Genomic DNA, 24,047 nt, shown 5'->3' on the forward strand with positions numbered 1-24,047 from the left:
AATAATGCAGTCACTGACCAGAATGTTGCAGGAACTCCTCTTAGGACTCACCGTCAAATAAATAGGAAATACTTGATTCAGGAGAATGCAGGAAGTACTCTCTATACTAATAAAGGTACTCTGAAGTATTCTGTGAAGAAGAATCTGAATGTTCGTATGAGCAAAGGTGCGATTTCTGAAGCTGTTTGAGAGTAGAAAACACTCATATGCATACAGCCGCTGTGATGACCTTATTTCCAGAACTTTATTTCATTAGCTCACAGTCACAGTTTGGGTTTATTTAGCTTTTAAATCTGCTGCAGAATACTCTCATGGGCATCGAGGTGAAAAGAAAAAGAAAATGGCAAGTATGGTTCTTGCGTTATAAGAACTCTCTGCCAAATGGGACAGATGGGACCAAAAAATGAACGAATGAAAGAAAAAAAGGAAGAAGAGAAAGAGAGATGAATAAATGCAAAGAAAACATACCCGCAAACTAATAGTGTACTATGAATCTGTGCACATATCAGCAACGGGGCTGTTCCTGGGAGGGGACTATGAGAGCCTATGGCTGGCCTGGCCTGTTAGGCCCCTGCCAGCCTGGACTGCTGTAAATTCCAGTGTTGTTAAAATCAGCCTGGATGAGCTATCGGGACTGGTCCATTACATCTGTTTACCAGGAATGTCTGGGCTTCTTCTGAAGTGGTCCATAATTCTTGTCAAGTAGACTTTACTAACTGCCAGATTCTTCGTGATTTTTTAAAGGACTACAGTTACATCTTTGGCCGAGAAGTTCTTATTGTGTTCGTGTGTATGGGGAACAAAGTGACCTGACTTAACTGGAGAACAAGGGACCCAAAAGTTGGCAGGATGTGATAAGTCCCTGGGTCTGTGGTCCCAAATCCAGGCCACTGCATAGTGTACCGTGAGCCGACATGGGGTTCAGTTTCTGGCTTCACTGGATGGAGTTAAGCCGAAAGGCTGCGCCCCTGGATGCTGTCATGAGAGGTGTTTTTAGTTCAATCAACATCGAAATATTCATCCAGTGGGTCTCCCTTTCTTCCCTCTGCTATCTCGTTAATGTCTATCCATCTGAGCCCTCTAATGAGCTTTCCTGGACTATGAGAAAATGTCTTTGACATTCTAACTAGGGCCAGATACATTTTCTTTTTTTTTTTTTTTTTAAGATTTTATCTATTTATTTGACAGAGATCACAAGTAGGCAGAGAGGTAGGCAGAGAGAGAGGAGGAAGCAGGCTCCCTGCTGAGCAGAGAGCCCGAGGTGGGGCTCGATCCCAGGACCCTGCGATCATGACCTGAGCTGAAGGCAGAGGCTTTAACCCCCTGAGCCACCCAGGCGCCCCGCAGATACATTTTTGAGAGAGATGATACAGGGCTGTCTTCTTACTATCATAGTATTTATGGTCCGGATCTTGTCTTGAGATTGGCATTATTTAATGTAGGGTATAGCGTGCTGAGTGATACTTCATGATTTGGTCTGCACTGTGCTGTCTGGGTCACTCTGGGTATTGGAAGCGAGGAGGTAACTGGGCTAAAAGATCTAAGAACTATGAGGCTCGTGCAGAGTCTTCCTCCCCGGGCCGACTTCCCTTCCCTGCCAGGACACCTCTGCCAAGCCAAGCAATGGGAGAAGGGTGAGCTCAGCTGTGCTAGGCTCCACATTCATCCCTGACCCAGAGCTAGGACTTAGTGGGAGCTGGGGGCCTTTCTGCCACTCTGACCAGCCCCTCCCTCTCTCCTACCCCCAATCTCGGATTTCATGAAGAATCTTGCCCTGTTTTCACCCAGCTTACTTTCTAGGCTTTGGGGGTAAAGAAGGGGCCTCAATCTGTTGTAAAGAGAGTATCAGAATTTCTGAGGCCCCCATTTTTTATTAGGTATACCGCTTCAGTGACATGCCTTGTCTGGGGGTAAAGGGCATGCGTGGTTTCAGGGAATGGGTCCCTGGGTTCAAATCCTGGCTCTGCCACTTAACTAGATGTGTGACTTTATTTCTATGTGGTTCTTTTTAGTTTTCTGTGGCTTGTTTTCTCCATCCACGAGACAGGACTAACAGCAGTTCTTAGACTTAAGAGAAGCTATGGGAGTGAGTTAATAGTTCCAAACTTCTTACTAGACCAATGCCTGGGACATAGCAAGCTGTAGACACACTCATTTCCTAGCAGAGTAGATAGGTAGGAATAACAACATCATCTATCATTTTTTGAGTGCTTTTCACATTATACGGTTCGTCTCATCTAACACTGAAGATAACTCTGTAAGGTTAATATTGTTGTGAATTCCCCTGTTAGTCCTGGTAGTTGGGCTAATAGATTTAATGGGAGAGAATTTTCCTTGGTTTTCTAGCCCTGGCAATCCCAAACAGTGGGGCCTGAGCTAGTGTTAACCATACCCCCCAAGCCTTTTCTCATTTATAAAGACAGGGTTAATGTGAGGCTTGGAGATAATCCACAGAAGCTCTTTGCGTGGTGTCCACAAATAGTGAGTGTTAGCTAAACAGTAACTTCCTTCTCAAGCTAAGAAGACAAGTAAGTGTCTGTCTTCTATACTACCCTGATTTTGCAAGCCTTATTCAGTCGCTAGCACTCAGATACCTGAGAGATTTGGTCTCTGCCCCTCTGCATTTTCATCTAGACCCTCGCCTCAAGCTCAGGGCCATTTTCTACATGGAGCAGCGAAAGTACAAGACTTGGGTCTAGGGTCTGCAAATGTTTGACACGTAACAAAGAGGCAAATGTATGTATAAATATAAAGGACCCAGCAAAATCACAAGTCAATATTGAATTACATATTAATGGCGGATACTTCCTGGATACTTACTGGTATTAGTATTAAATACTCCCATAGGTATTAATACCCTTGGGTGGCGACTGACAGAAATGCCTGCAGACCGAAGGACGATGGAGCAGGAAGGCGAGGAGAGGTCTATGAGTCGCTTACCTGTGGTACTTCCCAGTTTGAGTTAAGGTCCAAGGCACTTCTGTGGTGTTGGATGCCTGATATTGGAGCCTTGACCACCTCCTCTTGTGGCAGGGATGTCTGGAAGTGCCAGCATCTCAGTTCTTCTCAGATTTCAGCAGGCAACCTCTTTTGACTAAACTACTCACAGAAAACCAGTCGGGGACCATGCTGATTCTCTTCTTCCTGTCTGATATTTTTTAAAATTAGGGTATCATATTAGTTTGCTCGGGCTATCATGACAGAGAACCACAAATGGGGTGGTTTAGACAACAGAAACTTATTGTCTCACAGCTCTGGAGGCCAGAAGTCCAAGATTGAGGTACTGGCCGAGTTGGTTCCTTCTCGAGGCTGTGAGGGACAATCTGTTCCATGCCTTCTATCTTCTGGTGGCCTTTGGTTTCCTTGGCTTATAGATGTTGACATCCTGATCTCTGCTTTCATCTTCAGTGGTTTTGTCCCTATTTATTTGTCTCTGTATCTGAATTTCCCCAGCGGTCCTATTGGATTAGGACCCACCTGGGGACCTCATTTTAACTTGAATACCTCTGTAAAGGCACCATCTCCACATAAGTCTCCATTCTGAGGTATTGGGGGAGGGGCTAGGCAGGGGTTAGAAGTCCAGTATATCTTTTGGGGGGGAACACAGTTCAACCCATAACAGCCACCTATGTTTTTCAGCTTACTTTCAAAGCTGATTTTAGCATGAGATCCAATCATTCATTTATAAATTCCCGAGACTGTACAATAAATGTCTTTATGCCAAAGCACTAGCTAGTTCTCTCCTCGTCCTTTTAGCTGAAACTCTGTGATGAGCCCGACTGTGTTTTTGAATAAACTCTTAGCACCGCAGCTCCCAGACCTTTGTGAGCTCCCCTCCCCAATAGTGCGCCTTAGGTGGGTGGCTTGACTCATTTAAGCAGCAGACCTCTGTCTCAGCGGGCTCCCCACAGGTGACAGGTGAGAGCACGATGACCCCCAGGGAGGACAGTAACAGACTGACGAGCCGCTGGCCCCGTGCACAGTTCAAAATTATAAGGTTAGGACACGAGGTCCTCACAGCAGATACTGGCTTTGAGAGTCCCGAAACCACCAGTGGAGATGGGAGGTGAGCTCTGCGGGCAGCGGCGTGCCCAGTGTTTATCTCATGCAAGGGGCTTGACTGCTCCCAGGGAGATAATCACAGCTGGAAGATGCCTTGGAAGGAGCATGGGGATGAGTACAAAACAGTGCTGCGCGTTCCCACGTGACTATGAGAAAAGGCAATTTCCTTTTTAGGCCACTATACTTGGTAGACAGTTAACACTGTCCTGCTGGGCACGATATGCCCCAGGCCTAAAGAGTGGCGCCCCTGGGCTACCTGGAAGCCTTAGGGTCTGTGGGTGAGGAAAGCGGGTGGGGACAAAAGGTAGGTGTGCCCGCGAACATAAGAACCCCGGGCTCCGAGAAGGACATCGTGAGTTGCCATCTGGAAAATCTGCCTGGAGTTGGAGACCGTCTGCTTTGTTGAGAGAAGCTAAAAATCTGGAATTTTAATATGCGATCTGCTAATTTTTAGGTGTTGGCTACTAATTCAGTGTTTGTATCTCATCTGTTTGCTTGTTTAAGATTGAGCAAGCCAGGGTGCCTGGGTGGCGCAGTCACTGAAGCATCCAACTCTTGAATTTGGCTCAGATCATGATCTCAGGGTCATGAGGTCAAGTACCGCATCAGGCTCCCTGCTGGACATGGAGCCTACTTGGAATTCTCTCTCTCCTTCCCCCTCCACCTCTCCCTGCCCCCATTTTTTTTAAAAAAAGAAAGAAAGAGACAAAAAGATAGAAGAGGCCGAAGAATTAATGTCTGTGGGTCCGATTTGGTCCTGAGGCTGCCACTTTGGATCTCTGTTCTAGAATAATCCTCTGTTTTAAAAAACTTAATATATTTGAACTAAACAACCTGTTAGATTTTATGCACTCCTGTTTTATTCTTTTACGTTGAGCAAATTTACACAGTAGGAAATAAGGTTATTTAATGCTTATAATTTATAAATTCTAAAAAATATGTCTCTGTCCATCTGTTAACCCTAGGAAATCTAAATCTTTAAAAATCTAGCAATAAACCAGTGAGATCTGTGGGTAGCCACAGTATCTTCTAGATACAAGTTGGCAATTACTTCACCCAGGTAGCTGCTTACCTCCTAGCTTCCCACAGACAGGTGTGTGTCTCTGTGCTTTATAAGCATTTCGAGTCAAGACAAACCAAAAGAAAAAAATAAATAAAGGAATGAAGAGAAAGAAAAGAAAAGCCAGGGAGCTTCCTGCCACGGAGCTGTCTACTCTGACGTTTCTTGGAAAGAAAATATCCAAAGGGAGGTACACCTGCCGCTTGATGACCGTTGGCACCGTCTGGGACCTCTCTCAGGGATCAGTTCTCGAAACCCCGTCTGCCAAAGGCAAGTAGCGCAAGAATGTGTTCGGAGCCACGTGAGAAGTGTTCGATTGGCCAGATCATTTTCCAAAGTGGAGATTTGAAAACTCAAGGGGTTTGGATTAGAATGTAACAAATGGAGAAGCAGTGAGGAGGTCGAAGCAGACAGAGCTTTAAAGCACCTTCACACAGAAGAAGGCAGAAATACTGTAGTAAACCAGGAAAGTAACTGGCCCCGGCCTGCCCTTGCCAGGCTCCGCAGTGGGGTGAGCCCCAAATCCTCAGCTGAGCACAATCTCGGCTGCCTGGGTCTCCTGTGCTGACAAGCACGTCCTGCTTTTCAAAGCAGCTGATTGCACACAGAGCTAGCAGACATCGGAGGAAATGGTGCTTCACTGGAACAAAATAAAGGGGGATTTCCATGTATCTATATTATATTCCCACAAAGAGGAAACGAAAAATAGGACTTGAGAAGGCAAGAAGTTTAGGCTAAAAAATGCCTGAGCTCACAGAAGAATTTTCTCTTTCCTGATTTCCCCCCCCACCCAGGGGAAATAGTCACTTAACGTGTTTTAAGTGATTGATGTGTCCCAAGAACAAACCTGGAATTCAGTTCTGAATAAGAAACAGTTCCTGCCTTTGGGTAGCTTTTCAGAAATCGAGTTTGTATTCAAGAGATGAAATCAGTGGACGGCTACCTGTCTGGTGTGCTGCACTAGACTTCATGGAGGCTTTGAAACAGATCTGATTCTTACTCTGCCACTGACTGGCAACCTTTCAAGCAAGTCCCTGAGTCTCAGGTTCTTCTCCTGTGGAATGTGGAATCCTAATTCCTGCCTTGAAAATCTCATAGGGCGGTCGTCAGTATCACACGGGATCGTAGCTATGAACCTGCTGAAATCTGCCAAGCATCATGCAGTCCCCATGCTCTTAAAAAAACCCACTTTGAGGTCAGGAATATAAGATGGACACATGTGAAAGAGCCCATGAAGGCCCCTGGTGGTTCATATTTAAGGGCAGTATATTTGGTGGCCAACTTAAAATTGGAAAGAAAAGGCAAACACGGAACTATTTGGTGAAAGTAGAGATTATTCCAAACATCTAGAAATTCCGTGTGATGTAGCAAGTACGTGTGGTTTGCGGCAGCTAAGACTGAGGAAATAAAGATTCTTTACCATGAGCCCTGAGGAAAGACTGTCCTGTTAGGATTCCTCCAAAGTTTCTCCAGTTGCCTGTGTCTTGATGTGCCCTACAGAACGTGGAGGGGACACGGGGTGGGGGTACCAGCCGTGGCCCCTCACGTTGGCTCCATGCCGTGGGAGTCACTCTTTGGAAAGGCTCTCTCTCTACTTCGATTACCTCCACAGGATAAGTCCTGGATCTGTGTACATGTTGTGTGCATGTGTGAGTGTGACGGTTGTCTACCTCTTACTCTGATTCCACATGACAGAGTCAAGTGGAAATGTAGCCTGTGTGCCTGGGTGAGACTCTCTTAGTTACATTGTGTGTTTTCTTAATCAAAGGGGAAGGTTTGTTAACAGATTCCAGAAAATATGTAAACAGTTTATGTTAATTTAACAGCATCACAACCCAAGGAAAGATAATTTTATCATCTCTTAAAAAGAGCGGGTGAGGGACGCCGGGGTGGCTCAGTTGGTTAAGCTACAGCCTTCAGCTCAGGTCAGGATCCTGGAGTCCCAGGATCGAATCCCCCATCGGGCTTCCTGCTCAGCAGGGAGTCTTCTTCTCCTGCTGACCTCTCTCCTCTCATGCTCTCTCCCTCTCAAATAAATTAAAAAAAAAAAAAAAAAAAGAGCGGCGACTCGCACGTTTCATCGCATCGCATTCCCTGCCTCAGAGTCCTGGCAGACTTCAGTTTTACTCTGTCACGTCTGTATGTTTAGTTTGTGAAGAGTAAAGGTTGGTCCCGAGCCCCACCTGGTCTCCAGGAGACACATATTTCCGTGGAGAACTAAAGGAGCTCAGAGACCAAATGTAAAAGGGGAAGAAAACGGTCGGGTCGCACAACTCTGTCTCATCAGGGCTGTTCTCACCCACTGTAAACCTGAGCCTGAGAACCGGTGCATCTTTCCCACTAATCTGACAGCCTTCTCTCTTTTCCAGTGTTCTGTCTCCTGCGGCGGGGGGGTGCGGATCCGCAGTGTCACGTGTGCCAAGAACCACGACGAGCCTTGCGATGTGACAAGGAAGCCCAACAGCCGAGCTCTTTGTGGCCTCCAGCAGTGCCCGTCGAGCCGAAGAGTTCTGAAACCCCACAAAGGCCCAATTCCCAGTGGGCGAAATCTCCCAACATCTGAGCCAGGCCCCCCGCAGCCCATCCCTCCAACTCCATCCAGTCCCGGAAGGCTGAGCACGTCCACGGTGCCCGAGTCTATGAGCACCAGCGCTGGGGCTGTCAGCAGCCCCAGTCCGACCACAGCCCCTGGACAAGGAGACATGGATGCCAAATGGTGGCAGAATAGTTCACCCCAAACCGAACCGGGCTCCCATTATGTCCTTTCCACCGGAAGTACTTCCCAGCCCATCCCCACTTCCTGGTCTTTGAGTAGCCAGCCAAACGAAGGGAATGTTCCCAATTCACACCCTGGTCCTACCTCAGAGGGAGATTTTTTCGCCACAACAGTGAGTGGTTCTGATTTGCCATCTTCCGGCAAGCCTGTGACGTGGCAAGTGACGCCATTTTACAATACCTTGACCAAAGAACCAGGGATAGAGATACACAGTGGCTCAGGGGAAGACAGTGAACAGTCTGAGATCAAAAACGAAAACAACTCTGTAACATGGACCAAAATCAGAGTAGCTGGAAAGGATGCTTCGGTGGTGAGAAGTACAGAAATCCCCCTTGGACCTCCACCAACACCTTATCTCGGGGGGGCGTCCTTGTGGCCACCCTTCAGCACTGTGATGGAAGGTCTGCTGCCCAGCCACAGGCCTGCCACTCTCAAAAGTGGTACACCTGGTGCGGAGGTGATCACTGAAAAGCCAGCAAACACTCCATTCCCTCTGGGAGGAGACCACCAGCCAGCACCAACAGAACATTCAGTCCGCCATCACCCTCCAGAACTTCCAGGCAGCGTGAATCTAACACAGGGTTCCGGACCGGTCCTGACCAAGGAAGACGCAACAAGTCTGATTGCCGAGGGGTTTTTGCTGAACGCCTCTGACTACAAGGAGCTCTCGACAGGCGGAAGCCCAGCATACTGGATTGCTGGAAACTGGAGTGAGGTAGGAGTTCCATTTCTCACCCCATGCCCGACTCTGTAGGGAAATAGCTAGGACTGTTGCATTCTGGCGCAGATTTCATAATGGGCTTGTTTAAGATACAGCCCGATGTAGAAGAAAACGTGAAGCCATTGGATCCATGCCCTTCCTCTCTCTCTCTCCTCCCTAATTCCAAAAATGAGAGAGGGAAGAAAAACTCTCCAGGAAAGGAGGACAAATGTAGTGAGATAAAGTGAAAAGAACTCTGCACTAAGTCAGGAGGACTGGGCAAGCTAGCCGTGTTAAGAGCAGAGAACTCAGTCCACATTTCAGAAGCTGCTTTGTGGCAGTGCCTGTGTAGACCAAGAGCAACATGCCCCCAGCTGCGAACACCTGAGGAGCGCCTTAATGGGCCTCAGGTGGCATTTCACTCAGAAAGCTGATGCTGGGACTCCAGATCTGTTAGGTAATCCTAATTACGGTGGGAATCGAAGGTAAAATTCCTTAAAAGCGTTCTCTAGTTCAGTGTTATCAAGGGATTTCTTTTCTTGTTGGTCTGTTTGCTTGCATGAAAACCAAATCATTTTGGCTCATTAAAAGAATTAGAATATGGAAGAAGAAGAAAATAAATATGACGACAGAATGTTGGCCCCTGTTTTCAAGCTTCAGCTTTTTGGCTGGATACGTGTTTTTCCATTTCTAGAACTAATTAATGTCCTTTGAAGCATCAAAATCATTTTTCCCCATTTGAATCTTGAATGCACAGGCTATGAGCTTGTTGAAATAATTTGACAACTCAAAAGAGGTCTTTGTGGTAAAATAATCGCATGTTTAAATTAATCAGCATTTTTATCACAACTCACGGCTCCTCTCCCTGGCCAAAGAGAAATGAAGTATTTGCTGCTAATATAACCGCTGTACATTTAATTTGTAAAGCATGTTAATTTCCAAACCACTTTCATATCTAGCTCTTATTTTTCTCCTTTTAACAGTCCTGAGGAGCAGGTAAGGTCTCATTGATGCCAATTTGCAATAGAAAAAATAAAGTGACTTGTCTAAGGACACAGCTGTCAGTTGGAAGATGAACCTTCTAACTCCACTCTATTCCATTGGTAAAAAATACATTATTTCTGAGTAAAGTGAGGTGTACCTGTAAATTAAACCAAAATAAAAGTATATATTAACTCAGATAATCATGGAGGCCAGAACTTAATATGTTTTAATTATAATAAATCAAGCTATACTTATCACAAATGTCATCATTTGTCTTTGACAGAAGTAAACTGTCTTATGTCTTACTGAATACATCATAGCTTACCCAAAATTTTGCAACGGTGATGAAGCAACTGAGAGCTGTTAATTCCAGGTCGTTTGGCTAGAAAAAGGGTGTTGGTCCACACTGCAGTTTTTCAGAGCTCCGAAAGGATATTACAAGAACAGAGATCAACATTTGGCAGAAATTCCCTTTGTGGTAGGGTTTGGTGCCTGCCCCTTTTATACATCTTTTGAGACAATTTTTTTTTAATTTTTTAAAAATATTTTGTTTATTTGACAGAGAGAGACATAGCAAAGAGAGTGAAGACAAGTAGGGGGAGTGGGAGAGGGAGAAGCAGGCTTCCCACCGACCAGAGAACCCTATACGGGGCTCGATCCCAGGACTATGGGATCATGTCCTAACTGAAGGCAGATGCTTAACAACTGAGCCACGCTGGCAGCCCGACAAAATATTTTAACACAGAATTGTTGGCGAGGATGAGGACTCAGGATGAAAACTTTGGTTTTCCCTGTGGTTTTTTTATTCTGTCCGCTTCTTTTTTTTTTTTTTTAAGATTTTATTTATTTGTTAGAGCATGCACACAAGCAGGGGGAGTGGCAGGCAGAAGGAGAAGCAGGCTCCCTGCTGAGCAGCAAGCCTGATGTGAGACTGGATGCTAGGACCCTGGGACCAAGACGTGAGCAGAAGGCAGAGGCTTAACCCACTGAGCCACCCAGGTTTCCCTGTTCCGTCCATTTCTGAAGCTATTTCTTTAGGATGGCCTCTCAATTACCCCATTGAGATCAGTCTTCCCCAATCCCTGTAAAAACCCAGACAGTTTCCCAAATCAGTGTCACTTCATCATTTCTGTCATCTCCTCTTTATTTCCTGTTAGTTCCGGGGCCAGATGTTTCTAATCTAATGGCAGCAGGCACTTGGAGAAGATGAGATGCTTCTATTTGTTGCAGTGATGGCTGGAGGGGGCCACTACCCACAGTGAATATCTGAAACCCAAAGATGGTAAAACCCTGTGACATTCAGGGAGGTCTCTTATAAGGAAGGAATGTCCCGTCCAGAATGCCAGTAGTGCCCCAAACGTCAGTTACTGTTCCCGGCCCCTTGCTGGTCTGCGCACCCCCCGTCTCTCCCCTCGGCAGTGCTTCCCACACATCATCACAAGAGACGGAAGCCTGCCGAGTCAGTCTTCTGCAGGAATTTGCCAATCATTTCAAACTCCTGCTCACAGATCTTTCCTGTCCCCTCGTTGTCTGATAAATCAACTCCAACAGTCCAGCAGTCTCTACAGCATTACATAATCCAGCATTCTGAGCCTCACTGACCCCACGCTGCCTCCCCATCTTCAGCTTCAGCAGATCAAAACTGCTCAGGTCCTGCCTAAGCCTCCTTCCTGCTCAGTCTGTTTCTGTTTTTCCCTCTGCCTCGAATTTCCTTCCCTTCCTCCTCTACCCTTGCAAATCCCTGCCCCCTTTCTTCAGGACCAAACTTTGAGCTGCTTCTTCCAAAAAGGCACTCCTGATCCTTAAGATTGGCAGTAATTTCTAAAGTTCCTTATCATTTGATCCGAAATTGCTCTCACCGTGTCCTCCCACTTTCTGCCCTGCGTGGAAGGGCTGTTCACGCTCCCCATTGTACACAACGCGTTCCTCAGATGGTGACATTAAAAATGAAAGAATGGTTATAAAAACCCAGTTAACACTGTCAACAGGCACATAGCTTGAAACCAGACTTTCTGGGCTGGAATCCGGGCGTGGCCACTCACTGTCCATGTCCTCACACGCGCAGGTTCCCCATCTGTGTAACGAGGACAGTGACAATGCCCAAGTCAAAGACCGTTAGCGGGGAAGAGGACTAACTCTGTGTAAGGTAGTTGGGAGCATATGGGGCACGTAGGGAGCCCCCAGCCAGTGTTTGCTCTGGAATCTGTTCTCAGAGCAGAAAACCCAGCCAGTCTGCAGTGTGCGTGGTGTGGCGCTTCCGCGGTCAGAAAATCACGTCCCACTGAATCACCCCGTCGTCCGGTCAGAGTCCCCGGGCCAGGCGGTTACTCGTCAGCGGTGCAGTTGTGTAAACCGATGCAACACAACGATTTTCCAGAACCATTCATGGCAGTTTTCACGTGATTCTAATGCAGCCCTCCTTGTTAGGTGCAACTCTGAACATCCCGAAACCTGCTCCTTGACCTAGGACATCGGTGGCCACACGGCCACTGGCTGTAACAAGGAGGGAGGTTTCCAGGACAAAGTGAAGTCCCTTGCCTCCTCACGGCCCTCCTTTCTTGTCTCATCCCCCACTCCCAGTTTGAAACTAATACAAGTGACCGTTGATGGAGCCCCATCTCCCTTTTATTGTGTTCCATGATTTTCCCCACGTCAGCTTTCGCTTTGCACTGTTGTTGGCTGCCTCCGTAGAAACTGTCAAAAAGGAATTCAGTGTCTGCTCTTGGGATCAGAAACAGGCAGGACTAATGTCAGAGCCCCAGAGACAACACGCATTTATTTGCCACACAATTATGGTTCAAAGAATCCTAGACATCCCTTGAGATTTACCACGTTTTCACTACCCTGGGAATTCCGTCTCACTAGGCCCTTTCCTGGGTTTGGGCAAATGTATTTTTCTCTCTGTCATATATGAAATTAACAACAGTGACATGGCCTTGAATGTGGCTTCTAACTCTGGGCCCCTGATATCCAGAAGGTGGACTTACAATTTTTACCTTGCAGCTGTGTTGTGTTTAATAGGTAACATTTGTAGGGTCCTGACCATGGGCGTGAATGTCTGTGGTCCTCATGTATCACCAGTTTTATAGGCTCAGGGGTTAGGAAACTGCAGCAGATCACACGACTGGCCAACTGCAGAGCTCTCGTTGTACCCTGAGTCTCAGAAGGCGAGAGAAGTTGTAGGAAAGGTACCTGTTATGTAGCTGTATCAGTGCCCATTACTACAATAATGCCAGGTGACAAACCACCACAAAACCCCAGAGTTGTGTTCATGAGTCTGTGTGTCAGCTGAGAGGTTCTGATGATCGGGCCTGAGCTCAGGGATCTCAGCTTCACCCGAGGGTGGACTGTGGGAGGGCTGGTCTCAGGTGGCCTCAGCAGGGTCACCCAGTTCTGTTTCACATGAGCTCTCATCCTCCAGGAGGCTAGCCTGGTTTTATTCTATGGCAGAGACAGGTCCAAGACAGTGAACTGAAATGAGCATGTCCTCTTGAGAACTGGTATGTCATATGGTGGGTTTTATTGGCCAAAGAAAGTCACAAAAACTTCCTTGATTCAAGAGCTGGGGGGTTATACCCCACTGTTTGATGAGAAGAGCTGCCAAGTCCCATTGCAGAGAGAGAGCATGGCATGTCCCGTGTGGGCCACCAGGGCCATCATCCTATGACAGTGGTCCAGACTCTATCACACACCTGCGTTATGCAGCACAACAAAGATGTTAGGGACTTAGGTGTGTACCAAATCCTAAAGAACTTAAAGCTGGAGGAGACCTTACATCCATAAATGAGCCAGTTGGAAATACGATGCCCTAGGCTGTGTTCTCCTCTTCCCTCTCTGTGATTCTGTGGTAGAGTTGTCTCCCCAGAGCCTGTGTTGTGTCACACATACGTCCAACAAGAGAGTCTGCCCAATGCGACACACGAGATTATATGGAGGATGAAATAGCAGCAAGAGAAAAGTGAGGCTGGATTTTATTTACAGCTCATCAAAAGGAGCTTTCAAAGATGTCCCAAATGGAACTTCTACACTTTAAAAAACATAAGCCCAGAACTGTGTTTTCCATGTGTACAGAGAGCACACACACACACACACACACCGTTCTGAGAGTGGACAGGGGAGAAGGGATGCAAGAAAAATCAGATGTACGGAAGAATAAGCACACAGAATAAAGGAAATGGAGGGGGGTGTAGCTTTCAAGGTGACCCCAGGCTAAACTTAAGGTGTTCAAGAATTACGAATAAATAACAACATCATGTGAGGAAAAGGCTGTCATACATTACCAGAGGGCAAGCGGTGAAAAGCACTGGGCTGTAACATCTTTGTGACCCCCAAACCCGATCTGAGGACCCACAGCATCAGCAGCACCTGGGAGCTGGTTGGAGACGCAGAATCTCCAGCTCCACCCAGCCCTGCTGACTCAGCGCCTACCTTCAGCAAGGAGCCCAGGTGATGCATGAGGACGCTGACATCCGAGAGGATCTGCTTTCACAGACCGTGTACAGCAGTTTGGAGGCCCGAGCCCTAGGCTCACTCCTCGGTCAAGCCAGCTCTTCAAGCTTCATGGGGCTTTTTGGGCACCATGACAATACCCGTCTACCCAGGGATTTGTTGTGGAGAGGAGGAAGTGACATAAGGTCACCAAGGTGTTCGACCAGGCTGCTGGGTAGATCGGACACCCTCTGTGAACGGACATCCTTGGGGTGATATGTGGGGGGCCGTCCGCCCACAGCCCCTAGATAGTCCCGCCAGGATGATTTTTAAAGAGAAGCAAATTCCCCCTCCAATTAGCTTTTTCCAATTAGTGCTGATCAGGGATTCTTGTCCAGCCTATTTTATTAGAATCACCTGAGGCATTTCTTTTCTTTTCTTTTTTAATTTTTTATGATTTTATTTATTTATTTGATAGAGAAAGAGAGCGAGCACAAGCAGGGGGAGTGGCAGGCTGAGGGAGAAGCAAGCTCCCCAACAAGCAGGGAGCCCAATGTGGAACTCGATCCCAGGGTGCTGGGATCATGACCTGAGTGGAAGGAAGTCATTTAATGGACTGGGCCACCCAGCATCCCCAACGCTGGGGCATTTCTTTTTGCACTGATGCCTAGACCCTACCCAGCGTGATTCACATTAATTTGTCTAGGGCAGGCCCCCAGAACTGGTATTTTTGTCAAAAGTTCTGCACCGGTGAGCCTCCAAGACAGAACTCCTGACTGTAGGGTGTGGTGGGGCATGTCTGAGAAAGAAACCCTCAGCCTCTGTCCTCTCTGTCCCCCTCCCCGCCGCAGTGTTCCACCAGCTGTGGGCTGGGGGCCTACTGGAGAAGCGTGGCATGCAGCACCGGGAGGGACTCTGACTGTGCCGCTGTCCTGAAGCCTGACCCCGCTAAGAGGTGCCACCTCCGTCCCTGTGCCAGCTGGAGAGTGGGGAACTGGAGCAAGGTGAGTGACCGGCCCCGCGGTGTTCTGGAAAGGACAGCCTAGGTGCGTGTCTCCTCCCTTCTGCCCTTTTCTCTGATAGGACTTGGAGGAGTAAATCCTGGGCATCCCCACAGGCCCCCTTGAAGTTGCACAACAGTCTTTGAACACGCACAGAGTTCTGAGTAACCCACATGTTTTCACCTGCCTGTCTTTTGCCTTCCCAGATAAACTGGAATAAAGCCTTAAATTAGTGTCATGGATTGCTTGTCCAGGATGCCCCATTGTTTCTCAAGGACTCACATGTAGCCTTCTAATGAGAATTAGACAGCATCCCACGTATCATGACGTCACGACGCAGCAGCTGCTCACAAAGCAAGTGTGCTCTTTCATTGCCAGACCCCAAAGGAGAAGAAAGCTGAGACATAAAGAAAAAAATCAGTCTTTCAAAGTATATTTCCCGTACAGATCTTTTTGAAGAGTGGTTTTACTATCTCTGCTGATCTGGCTATGGTTACTCATTTTGCTGTGCTGTCTGTATGGTCCCTTGTGAAAGACCATCAGGCTTTGGGATTCTTCGGCCTTGGTCCTTTGGGGCACTAACCAGGCCCAGCCCGGGTTGGGGCTGAGCCAGGCGCAGGAGGATATGCCGAGGCTCTGAGACCCTGTCAGTGGTGGGGCTGACAGCTGATCGGCAGGAGGAGGGGAAGAGGTGTGAGCTGGGCGCGTACCTTCTGTTTGCCAAGCACGCCCCATGCTAGCATGTCCTATGGGCCCCATCTTCTCTCTGGGGAGCCAGTTTCTCCACACAGCTGAGACACAGAAGGGGAAAGAAAGAGCTACCCAGAAGTCTGGCGAGGCTGGTGAGCCTTGTAAATGTTAGCGCCATCATCCAGTATTGAGCTCCTGTTCCCAGACAAGCAGGACCCACCAAGTGTCTCGCAGGACGTCTCTGGTTCTGGAGGACTTATCTGGAAGACTGGAGTACAGCATCATTTATCTCCTTTAGACCCCTTCTTGCAAAGTGAGGCTCCGATTCTGGAGAAGAAAGGGAGAGCAGGGTTACTCCTTCAAAGATTACCACACATCCCTTTGATACCTGCCACCCTCCCTTTCTTCTGCTTTTATGTCATTTTCCTTTCAAGAAGGCATGCTGGTTCTTTCTTCTTTATCTTCCAACTCCTAACAAACTCAAGATCCAACGAAGACCAAATGCTTTGCTGAAGTTTCTCTTCCACATCCAGCAAAATCCCAAGAGACATTTTGTATCCCTGACCTGGCCAAATGTTGAGCAGTCCTAATGCCCCGCTTTGCTATTACTGGGAACAGCCCTTCCCTTGGAAATTGCATGTTGAAGAAAGGACAGATGTGCGAAATTGCTCACACTTTCAAAAAGGCACTCCAGTGAAAAGTACCAGGAATTCTAGCTTGTGAAAAACCCTGAATGAGAGATCCAAAATCCCTTCTCTGGGCTCAGACCTCCCGAGGAAAGCCCTGCTCTGCCAGCACATACCTCCCTCGTCTGTCCCTGGGTATGCCCTGTCATGGCCGGGAGGGCTGCAGGGCTATGTACACCCCCTGCAGTGTGGTTGGTTCTGGTGTTTTCCTGGGAGCGCTCTCATTATCACCAAGCCTGCCAGAACGTGATAGCTACCACATGCAGGATTGGTCCTCCAAGTTACCCCATTCCTCCCACTCAAGAGATACTAGAGAGAGATATCTCAGGATACTAGATAAACCTTGTCAAAGACTTGGCTTAACCACTGACAGCCTATTGGCCTGACTTCTTTGTTTCTGTTATTATGGGTCTTACACACCTGACTTCCATTTTTCCCAGGCATGTTGGTTTAGATTTTATCTTAAATTTTGAGGAGTAAGTGTAATTCCTTCTTAACTACCTCATTATTAACCAGTTCATATGGAGGTCTGAATTCCAAATCATGTACCAGGAAAGACTCAAGGGCTTCTTCATTTCACTGTTCTATTAGGACTTTGAAACTCTTTCAGAGGCAAACCTCCAGGAGCGTAGGAGCGTAGGTACATTTTTTGCCTTTAAATGTCCAGATCGTTTAGATTCTGCCCTGTTGATGGTTTGCCTTTACACAGATGCTTTCTCAGAGGGAAGAATTCCAATTTTACCTTGAATCTTTGGCATTATCCCCCAAGTCTCCACCCCCCCCCAATCCACAGACAGTGAATTCTCACAGAACTGTGCCCCTGATGCCTCGCGGTCACTCACCAGCAGTCCCCCCTTGATTTGTGATGGCTGTGTGAGTTGTGGTGGTTTTACTGACTTCTGTCTCCAGTATCATGCAGCTCCCTGATGAAGCCCAGTACAGCTGCTGGGGACAGGCACCCCCCGGGTGTGAGAGCAGAGTAGGAGTCTATGTTCAGCCCTCTGCCTTTACGTGTCTAGAAGCAGACTTTCAGCATGGCTTGCTTCCCCTTCATGCATCAGTCTGTCTGAAGCAAAGTTCAAGTCATAGTTCTCGGGTTTCTCCCAGAGGCATGCTTGGAAAGACCGTTCTGGAGAATTGCATCCTGAAAGTCGTGCTGGACAATGGACGAGACCCGTGTGGGTTGGCAGCCCTGCTCTGCCATGACCAGCATGTGACACTGGTGCATTCACCTTAGAAAATGTGCTTCTCTCACCTCTGAGAAATAAAATGGATGCTATTGCCTCCACTTACCTCATAGAGTTGTTACAAAGGTCAGAAAAGAGAGTGTTCGTGAAACAACTTTGTAAATGGTGGAAGACTATTCACGGGAAATCCTGGGCCAACTTTGAGCTCCAGAAGAAAGTTAGGACTGGCCCTTAGGTGCTTCCTAACCTCTGGCTTCCTGGACTTGGGCCAGAAATCTTGTAGACAGGTGACAGCAGAGAAAGTTCTGTCAACAGAACGACTGGCTGGAGCAGGTGTCCACTCCCCTGGACGAAGCAGACAAGGTGCTCAAAGTGTGTGTGAACTTTGGAGAACTTGACCTAGCCTGGGCCCCAGCACTCTCTGGATACTATCACATGCCCAGCATTACACAAAAGCTGCTTTAGATAATCAAGTCCATTTTCATCCAGCACAGGACTTTCTTTATAATTCCCACCGCGGAAACTGAAAGCTCGAGGTGTTTAAATCACTAACGCTTGATCACACAGCTGTTACCAAACATTCCCAGTTTTAAGAAACCAGCAACAGCGGGACACGTCATCTATTTAATGACAGCTTTTCAGGAAGAAGGGGAACACTACACAATAAATATGTACATCAGTTGTAAGACGCATGCCAATTTCAGGGCATTAAAATTTGTAGGAGGAAACAAGAGGGAGTGTCATCATGCAGGAAATTTAGGAAGTGACAAAATGGGTTTGAAAAGCTTCCATTGGGTTTGACCCAAAAGTGATGCATCACCCACAGCCCTACTCACCGCCTGGTGGAACATCTTGATGCCTGCCCCTTCTGAAGTTTTGTAAACTGGTGGTTTGACAGGCCCTTTCTTTGCTTTCTGAGAACAAGCACTTCCCTTTTCATAGTTAAGTTGTAACAGATCTTGATTATTTCTTAAATGAATCAGAAACATTTTTACATTTTTTCTTGGAATATTCTGTTTTCCCTCCTCTGCAGTGTTGCCATTTTATTTTTGCAGCCTTTGACTTTTGCTGGAAAATGAGAGAAAGTGGCAGCCTTTCCTTATGGCTGTGGGTTTCATTTCTTTTTTTAAAGATTTTATTTATTTATTTGACAGACAGAGATCACAAGTAAGCAGAGAAGCAGGCAGAGAGACAGGAGGAAGCAGACTCCCTGCTGAGAGAGCCCAATGCGAGGCTTGATCCCAGGGCCTGAGCTGAAGGCAGCGGCTTTAACCCACTGAGCCACCCAGGCGCCCCATGGCTGTGGGTTTCAAATATTTGCTAATGTATTTGTATATATCGCTAGTATTCCTGTCTCATTCTTCTTCTTGCCTTTGTGTTTATTAGAGTATACAGATTGTCAATGGCATTGCTACATTTTTTTAGATCTGAATTTTTAGAACTAAATTAGTAGGGAAAGAGCTCCTTTCTTGCTAAATACAGACCATCCCCTACTTTGATATATATCATGTTCACAGGAATGTATATTACAGTCCAATGTGCAAAAGTCAAAACTTAGACTTGCATGTTATAAGGGATTCTCTGTCCCCAGAAAGCAAAAATTGAGTAGCAGGAAGATCATTATACTAAAAATTGCTGCTTTTATTTTAGTCTTGATATAATTTGTTATATGTCTGAACCGTTACTTTCTCTTAGCACCGCCAAAGGTTTTAGATTAAGGAATCTCTAAAAAATAGAGGAATGAGAAGTAGTTAGAAACATTTAGGAGCACAGGAAGCATGAGCCTAAGACCACCCAAGACTACTATGGGGCTCTCCATGATGGCCCTGCCCATCTCTGTCCACCCCGACTCTTTGCCCTAGCCTTCTGATCAGCTTGCCAATCCCAAGTGAGCCTTGTTTCATAGCACTCTGCCTCCTTACATGCCATTCTGTCCATCTTGATTGTCCCCCAACCTCTTTTGCCAGCTGAGTGAGCTCCTACTTATCCTATATGCTTCAGCTGAAAGTTCAGCTCCTTTATTTAGACCTTTCCTGACCTCTTCAGGTGAAATTGCCCACCTCCTCCATTGTGCCGTCGCTAGATCATGAGCAACTCATGATGTGATATTTATATTAAATATAGCCTTTATTCCTCCATCTCATTTATGTAACTCTCCCTTCCTATTGGATCGGAATATAGAGCCTGGAACATAGAAATGCCCAATGACTGGAAGGGACGTGGGGGAGGGCATGGGAGAGAGATGGAAGGAAGGATGAATTTTGGTGCTGTTCAACTTAGAATTTTTGGAATGAACTATTTAATCTTAAGCGTCTTAGGAAACTGTTCAGCATAAGGAAAGGAACAGGAATGAATTTTTTTTTTAAAGATTTTATGTATTTATTTGACAGAGAGAAATCACAAGTAGATGGAGAGGCAGGCAGAGAGAGGGAGAAGCAGGCTCTCTGCTGAGCAGAGAGCCCGATGCGGGACTCAATCCCAGGACCCTGAGATCATGACCTGAGCCGAAGGCAGCGGCTTAACCCACTGAGCCACCCAGGCGCCCCGAGGAATGAATTTTTTTTGTATCCCAATTTAGTATTTAGTTCAACTTGGAAAGCAAGTAAGTATTCTGAAATCAGAACAGAATACAAATGCAGTGACCCCATACTTCACACCACTCCAGAATATTGGGATAGTCTAATCGTCTCGTCTATCCTCCTTTCCACACCAGTGGAGAAACATGCTGAGAGACGAGAAGTGGTTAACCCACACTAAGGTAGCCCCTTGCTGTCAGGGTCACACCTGAATGCAATCTCCCAGCCCTGTGCTCCGACTGAGCACTCTGTGTTAGTCCAGCATGGAACGAGTTTCGTGATGACTTCACACATCAAAAACAACAGTAGCCATCAGGGAGATTCAAATTGAAACCACATTGATATACCACCTTACTCCAGTTAGAACGGCCCAAATTAGCAAGACAGGAAACAACATGTGTTGGAGAGGATGTGGAGAAAGGGGAACCCTCTTACATTGTTGGTGAGAATGCAAGTTGGTGCAGCCACTTTGGAGAACAGTGTGGAGATTCCTCAAGAAATTAAAAATAGAACTTCCCTATGACTCTGCCATTGCACTACTGGATATTTACCCCAAAGATACAGATGTTGTGAAAAGAAGGGCCATCTGTACCCCAATGTTTATAGCAGCAATGGCCACGGTTGCCAAACTATGGAAAGAACCAAGATGCCCTTCAGCGGACGAATGGATAAGGAAGATGTGGTCCATATACACTATGGAGTATTATGCCTCCATCAGAAAGGACGAATACCCAACTTTTGTAGCAACATGGATGGGACTGGAAGAGATTATGCTGAGTGAAATAAGTCAAGCAGAGAGAGTCAATTATCATATGGTTTCACTTATTTGTGGAGCATAACAAATAGCATGGAGGACAAGGGGAGATGGAAAGGAGAAGGGAGTTGAGGGAAATTGGAAGGGGAGGTGAACCATGAGAGACTATGGACTCTGAAAAACAATCTTGAGGGTTTTGAAGGGGTGGGGGGTGAGAGGTTGGGGGAGCCAGGTGGTGGGTATTAGAGAGGGCACGGATTGCATGGAGCACTGGGTGTGGTGCAAAAACAATGAATACTGTTACGCTGAAAAGGAATAAAAAATTAAACAACAACAACACAAGGAAGATTCGTGATTTCATTCTGTCTCTGCCAGTGACCCCTATAAGCTAAGGGTATTTTTCATGCTAACTTGTTCTGGTCTGCAGATCGCACTGTTGAGCTGAGATGCTAACCCGAAAATAGGACCATTTGATCCCAGGAGGACACTGGCCAGGTTTTGTTTTCATTAGTCTGACTCTTGTGCTCAGTCTGGTCCACAGGCGCCAGGTTAGGAAACCATAAATCCAAATGACCCTCCTCTAGGGCAAGAAGAAAATGAACATAATAATTGGCACTCAGCATACAAGGCAAAACAGCATTAGGAATGGAGTGATTTAATATCCTGCCCCTTCTCTATTGCTAACTGAACTAGATGCCGTTTTGAAAATGGAATGAAAGTCATAGATTTAGTGAGGGTCTTCCCTTGTTATTTACTTCAGCATATTAATAAAGTTCATTTCCCATTGACTGTGAATAACAAAAGGGAAATGCTAATTTGAAAATTAAATTTTGGGATAACAGATTGCAACAGCAAATGAAAAAAAAGAAAATAAAATCTCATTTCATACTTAACTCTTATAAAATTCCCTTGTCCTAATAAAGATCCCTGTTGCTTTATTACGTGTTATTTCCCAGAAATCTGTTTTGTCAAACAAAGGGCTGCTTTGTGTGGCAATTATTAGCATGTCTCCTCATCTGTTCTGTGGCTGATTTCAAACTGGCAGTAACTTTTTCCTTATTATTACTTATTACATGGCAGGAAAGTGAGGGGCTTTTTAAAAATATATTAATTTATTTAAGAGAGAGAGAGAGAGAAAGCTCATGAGTGATGGGGAGGGGCAGAGGGAGAGGGAGAAACCGGCTCTCCCTGCTCAGCAGGAGACTCGATCCCAGGAGGCTCGATCCCAGGACCCCAGGATCATGACCTGAGCTGAAGGCAGATGTTTAACTGTCTGAGCCACCCAGGCACCAAGAAAATATGGTTTTTATTTTATTATTTTATTTTATTTTATTTTATTTGTGTGGGGGGAGGATATTATTTGGCATATGTTGATTATTTCTAAGAAGCTAAACATTTCAGTTTATGGAAGCATTAGAGCATCAGTCTGTCCCTTGTCACATGGGCCAGCATCTTTCTATGTGACAGCCCAGGGTTGAAGTCGGATGACTTGGTACAATGTGCAGGTGGCGGAAGGGAAAACCGTACTGAAAGTTTTGAGGAATTTTCTTTCACCATCCCAAACCCTGCAATTAGGGTTATTCCACCATAGCCAGAAACAGCATAATTATTCACTATGTAGAGAGGGGCCAAATGTACCTAGAGCAACAGACACACTTTCTTGCTGGTACATTCTCTCAGGCAAGACTGCTAATGAGATCATAGCTGGGGGGACGGGAAGGCACAGCAACCACAGGTCACTTCAGCCTCCCGGAAACTCCCGGGTTACCCATTTCTCCAAATCCGTGCATGCGTTCAGCAAGCCTGTGTGGAGCATCCGTGCCATGCCTGGCCGCATGCCGGGTGCTCAGGACGCAGTTGGTAACCAGAGCAGATAGGGTTCCAATTTCATGGCAGTGAGAGTGTAAGAAAAAGGACACACAGAGTGAGTAAAAATGGTTCCACATTTCAAGTTCTTGTGATAGGAACAGATAAGGAGCAGAGAGACATAAGAAGAGGGAGATTCTCCTTTGGATAAAGGCTTTCCAGGAAGGCCTCTTTGAGGAGAGGACATTTCAACTGAGGCCTAAAAGGAAGAACGGTAGCAGATAATGTGAAGGGTAGAGGGAGGAACATTTGGGACGTAAGGACAACAGGGAGGTATTCTTTTTTTTTTTTTTAATAAAGATTTTATTTATTTATTTGACAGAGAGAGAGAGATCACAAGTAGGCAGAGAGGCAGGCAGAGAGCGAGGAGGAAGCAGGCTCCCTGCTGGGCAGAGAGCCCGATGCGGGGCTCGATCCCAGGACTTTGAGATCATGACCTGAGCTGAAGGCAGAGGCTTAACCCACTGAGCCATCCAGGTGCCCCCAGGGAGGTACTCTTAACCCACAGAGTGTCTGGGGGAAAAACGCTGAGGAGCACAGGGGTCTGTTTCCAACCCTCCTACCTCGGGTCCCCAACTGAGTGTGGGGGGTGACAAGACAGGCCAGGCAAGGACAGGACTAAGAGAGACCAGAAGACGGGGGCAAGATGAATGGAAGGGATCAGTAGACACTAATATTCTGAAGACACCTGAGGCCATGTTTTGGATGCTTGAGTTCTGATCAAGTATAACGCAGGTGGAGGATGGAATAGCTTCCAGAATCCAAGAGGTCAGGGAGTAGGTCTGCTTCTGAAGAGGCCCTGTCAGCTGTGGTTTAGGGGATGGGACTTTAGTGCGCCAGTGTTACCATGGCGTTAAGGAGTTAGCAGCGTGCCGGTGAACCGTGCTCTTTCCTGAGACACAGCAGGCCATGGGGGCTCCCATGCAAGGTGGCCTATGCCCACACCTATGCGGTGAGGAGGGCCTCATGATGGCGTTCCATGAATCTGTGCCGAACAAATGCTCAGTGAAGGAGGCAAGGGGTGTCGGCTGTGGGAGGAAGGAGGGCGGTAGAGACAAGCTCACTCCTGTGAGCCAAACCACTGGGCAGTTACTCCAGTCATTTCCCTCATTCAGGCCCTTCACATGACCAAGGGTGACCCATCCTGCCTTCAGAGTCACGGAGCAAACACGTTTGTGGCAGGATTCTGAGGGAGAGGTGGGCATGGCTTGGCAGAGTCGTCCCCTCGTGAGCAGCCTCATTCACCCAGGATGACTCCACACCAGAGAGTCGGGCCA

At 46.8% G+C, this 24,047-nt stretch overlaps 1 protein-coding gene across 2 annotated transcripts in view; it reads left to right on the plus strand.

Annotated features, from left to right (window-relative positions):
- ADAMTS12 (ADAM metallopeptidase with thrombospondin type 1 motif 12) overlaps positions 1–24,047 on the plus strand; it is a 286,218-nt gene that overhangs the window by 242,178 nt on the left and 19,993 nt on the right. Inside the window, exons 19-21 of one of the 2 annotated variants that reach the window (XM_044233057.1) lie at positions 7,492–8,613; positions 14,862–15,014; positions 15,218–15,372. In XM_044233057.1, the coding sequence (XP_044088992.1) occupies positions 7,492–8,613; positions 14,862–15,014; positions 15,218–15,244 (1,302 nt within the window). In that variant the 3' untranslated portion in view covers positions 15,245–15,372. Of the gene's footprint in view, positions 1–7,491; positions 8,614–14,861; positions 15,015–15,217; positions 15,373–24,047 lie in introns of those variants that run through there. The other variant, XM_044233048.1, reaches the window with a different exon arrangement.

Source organism: Neovison vison, chromosome 1, assembly GCF_020171115.1.
Source record: "Neovison vison isolate M4711 chromosome 1, ASM_NN_V1, whole genome shotgun sequence".
Lineage (NCBI taxonomy): Eukaryota > Metazoa > Chordata > Mammalia > Carnivora > Mustelidae > Neogale > Neogale vison.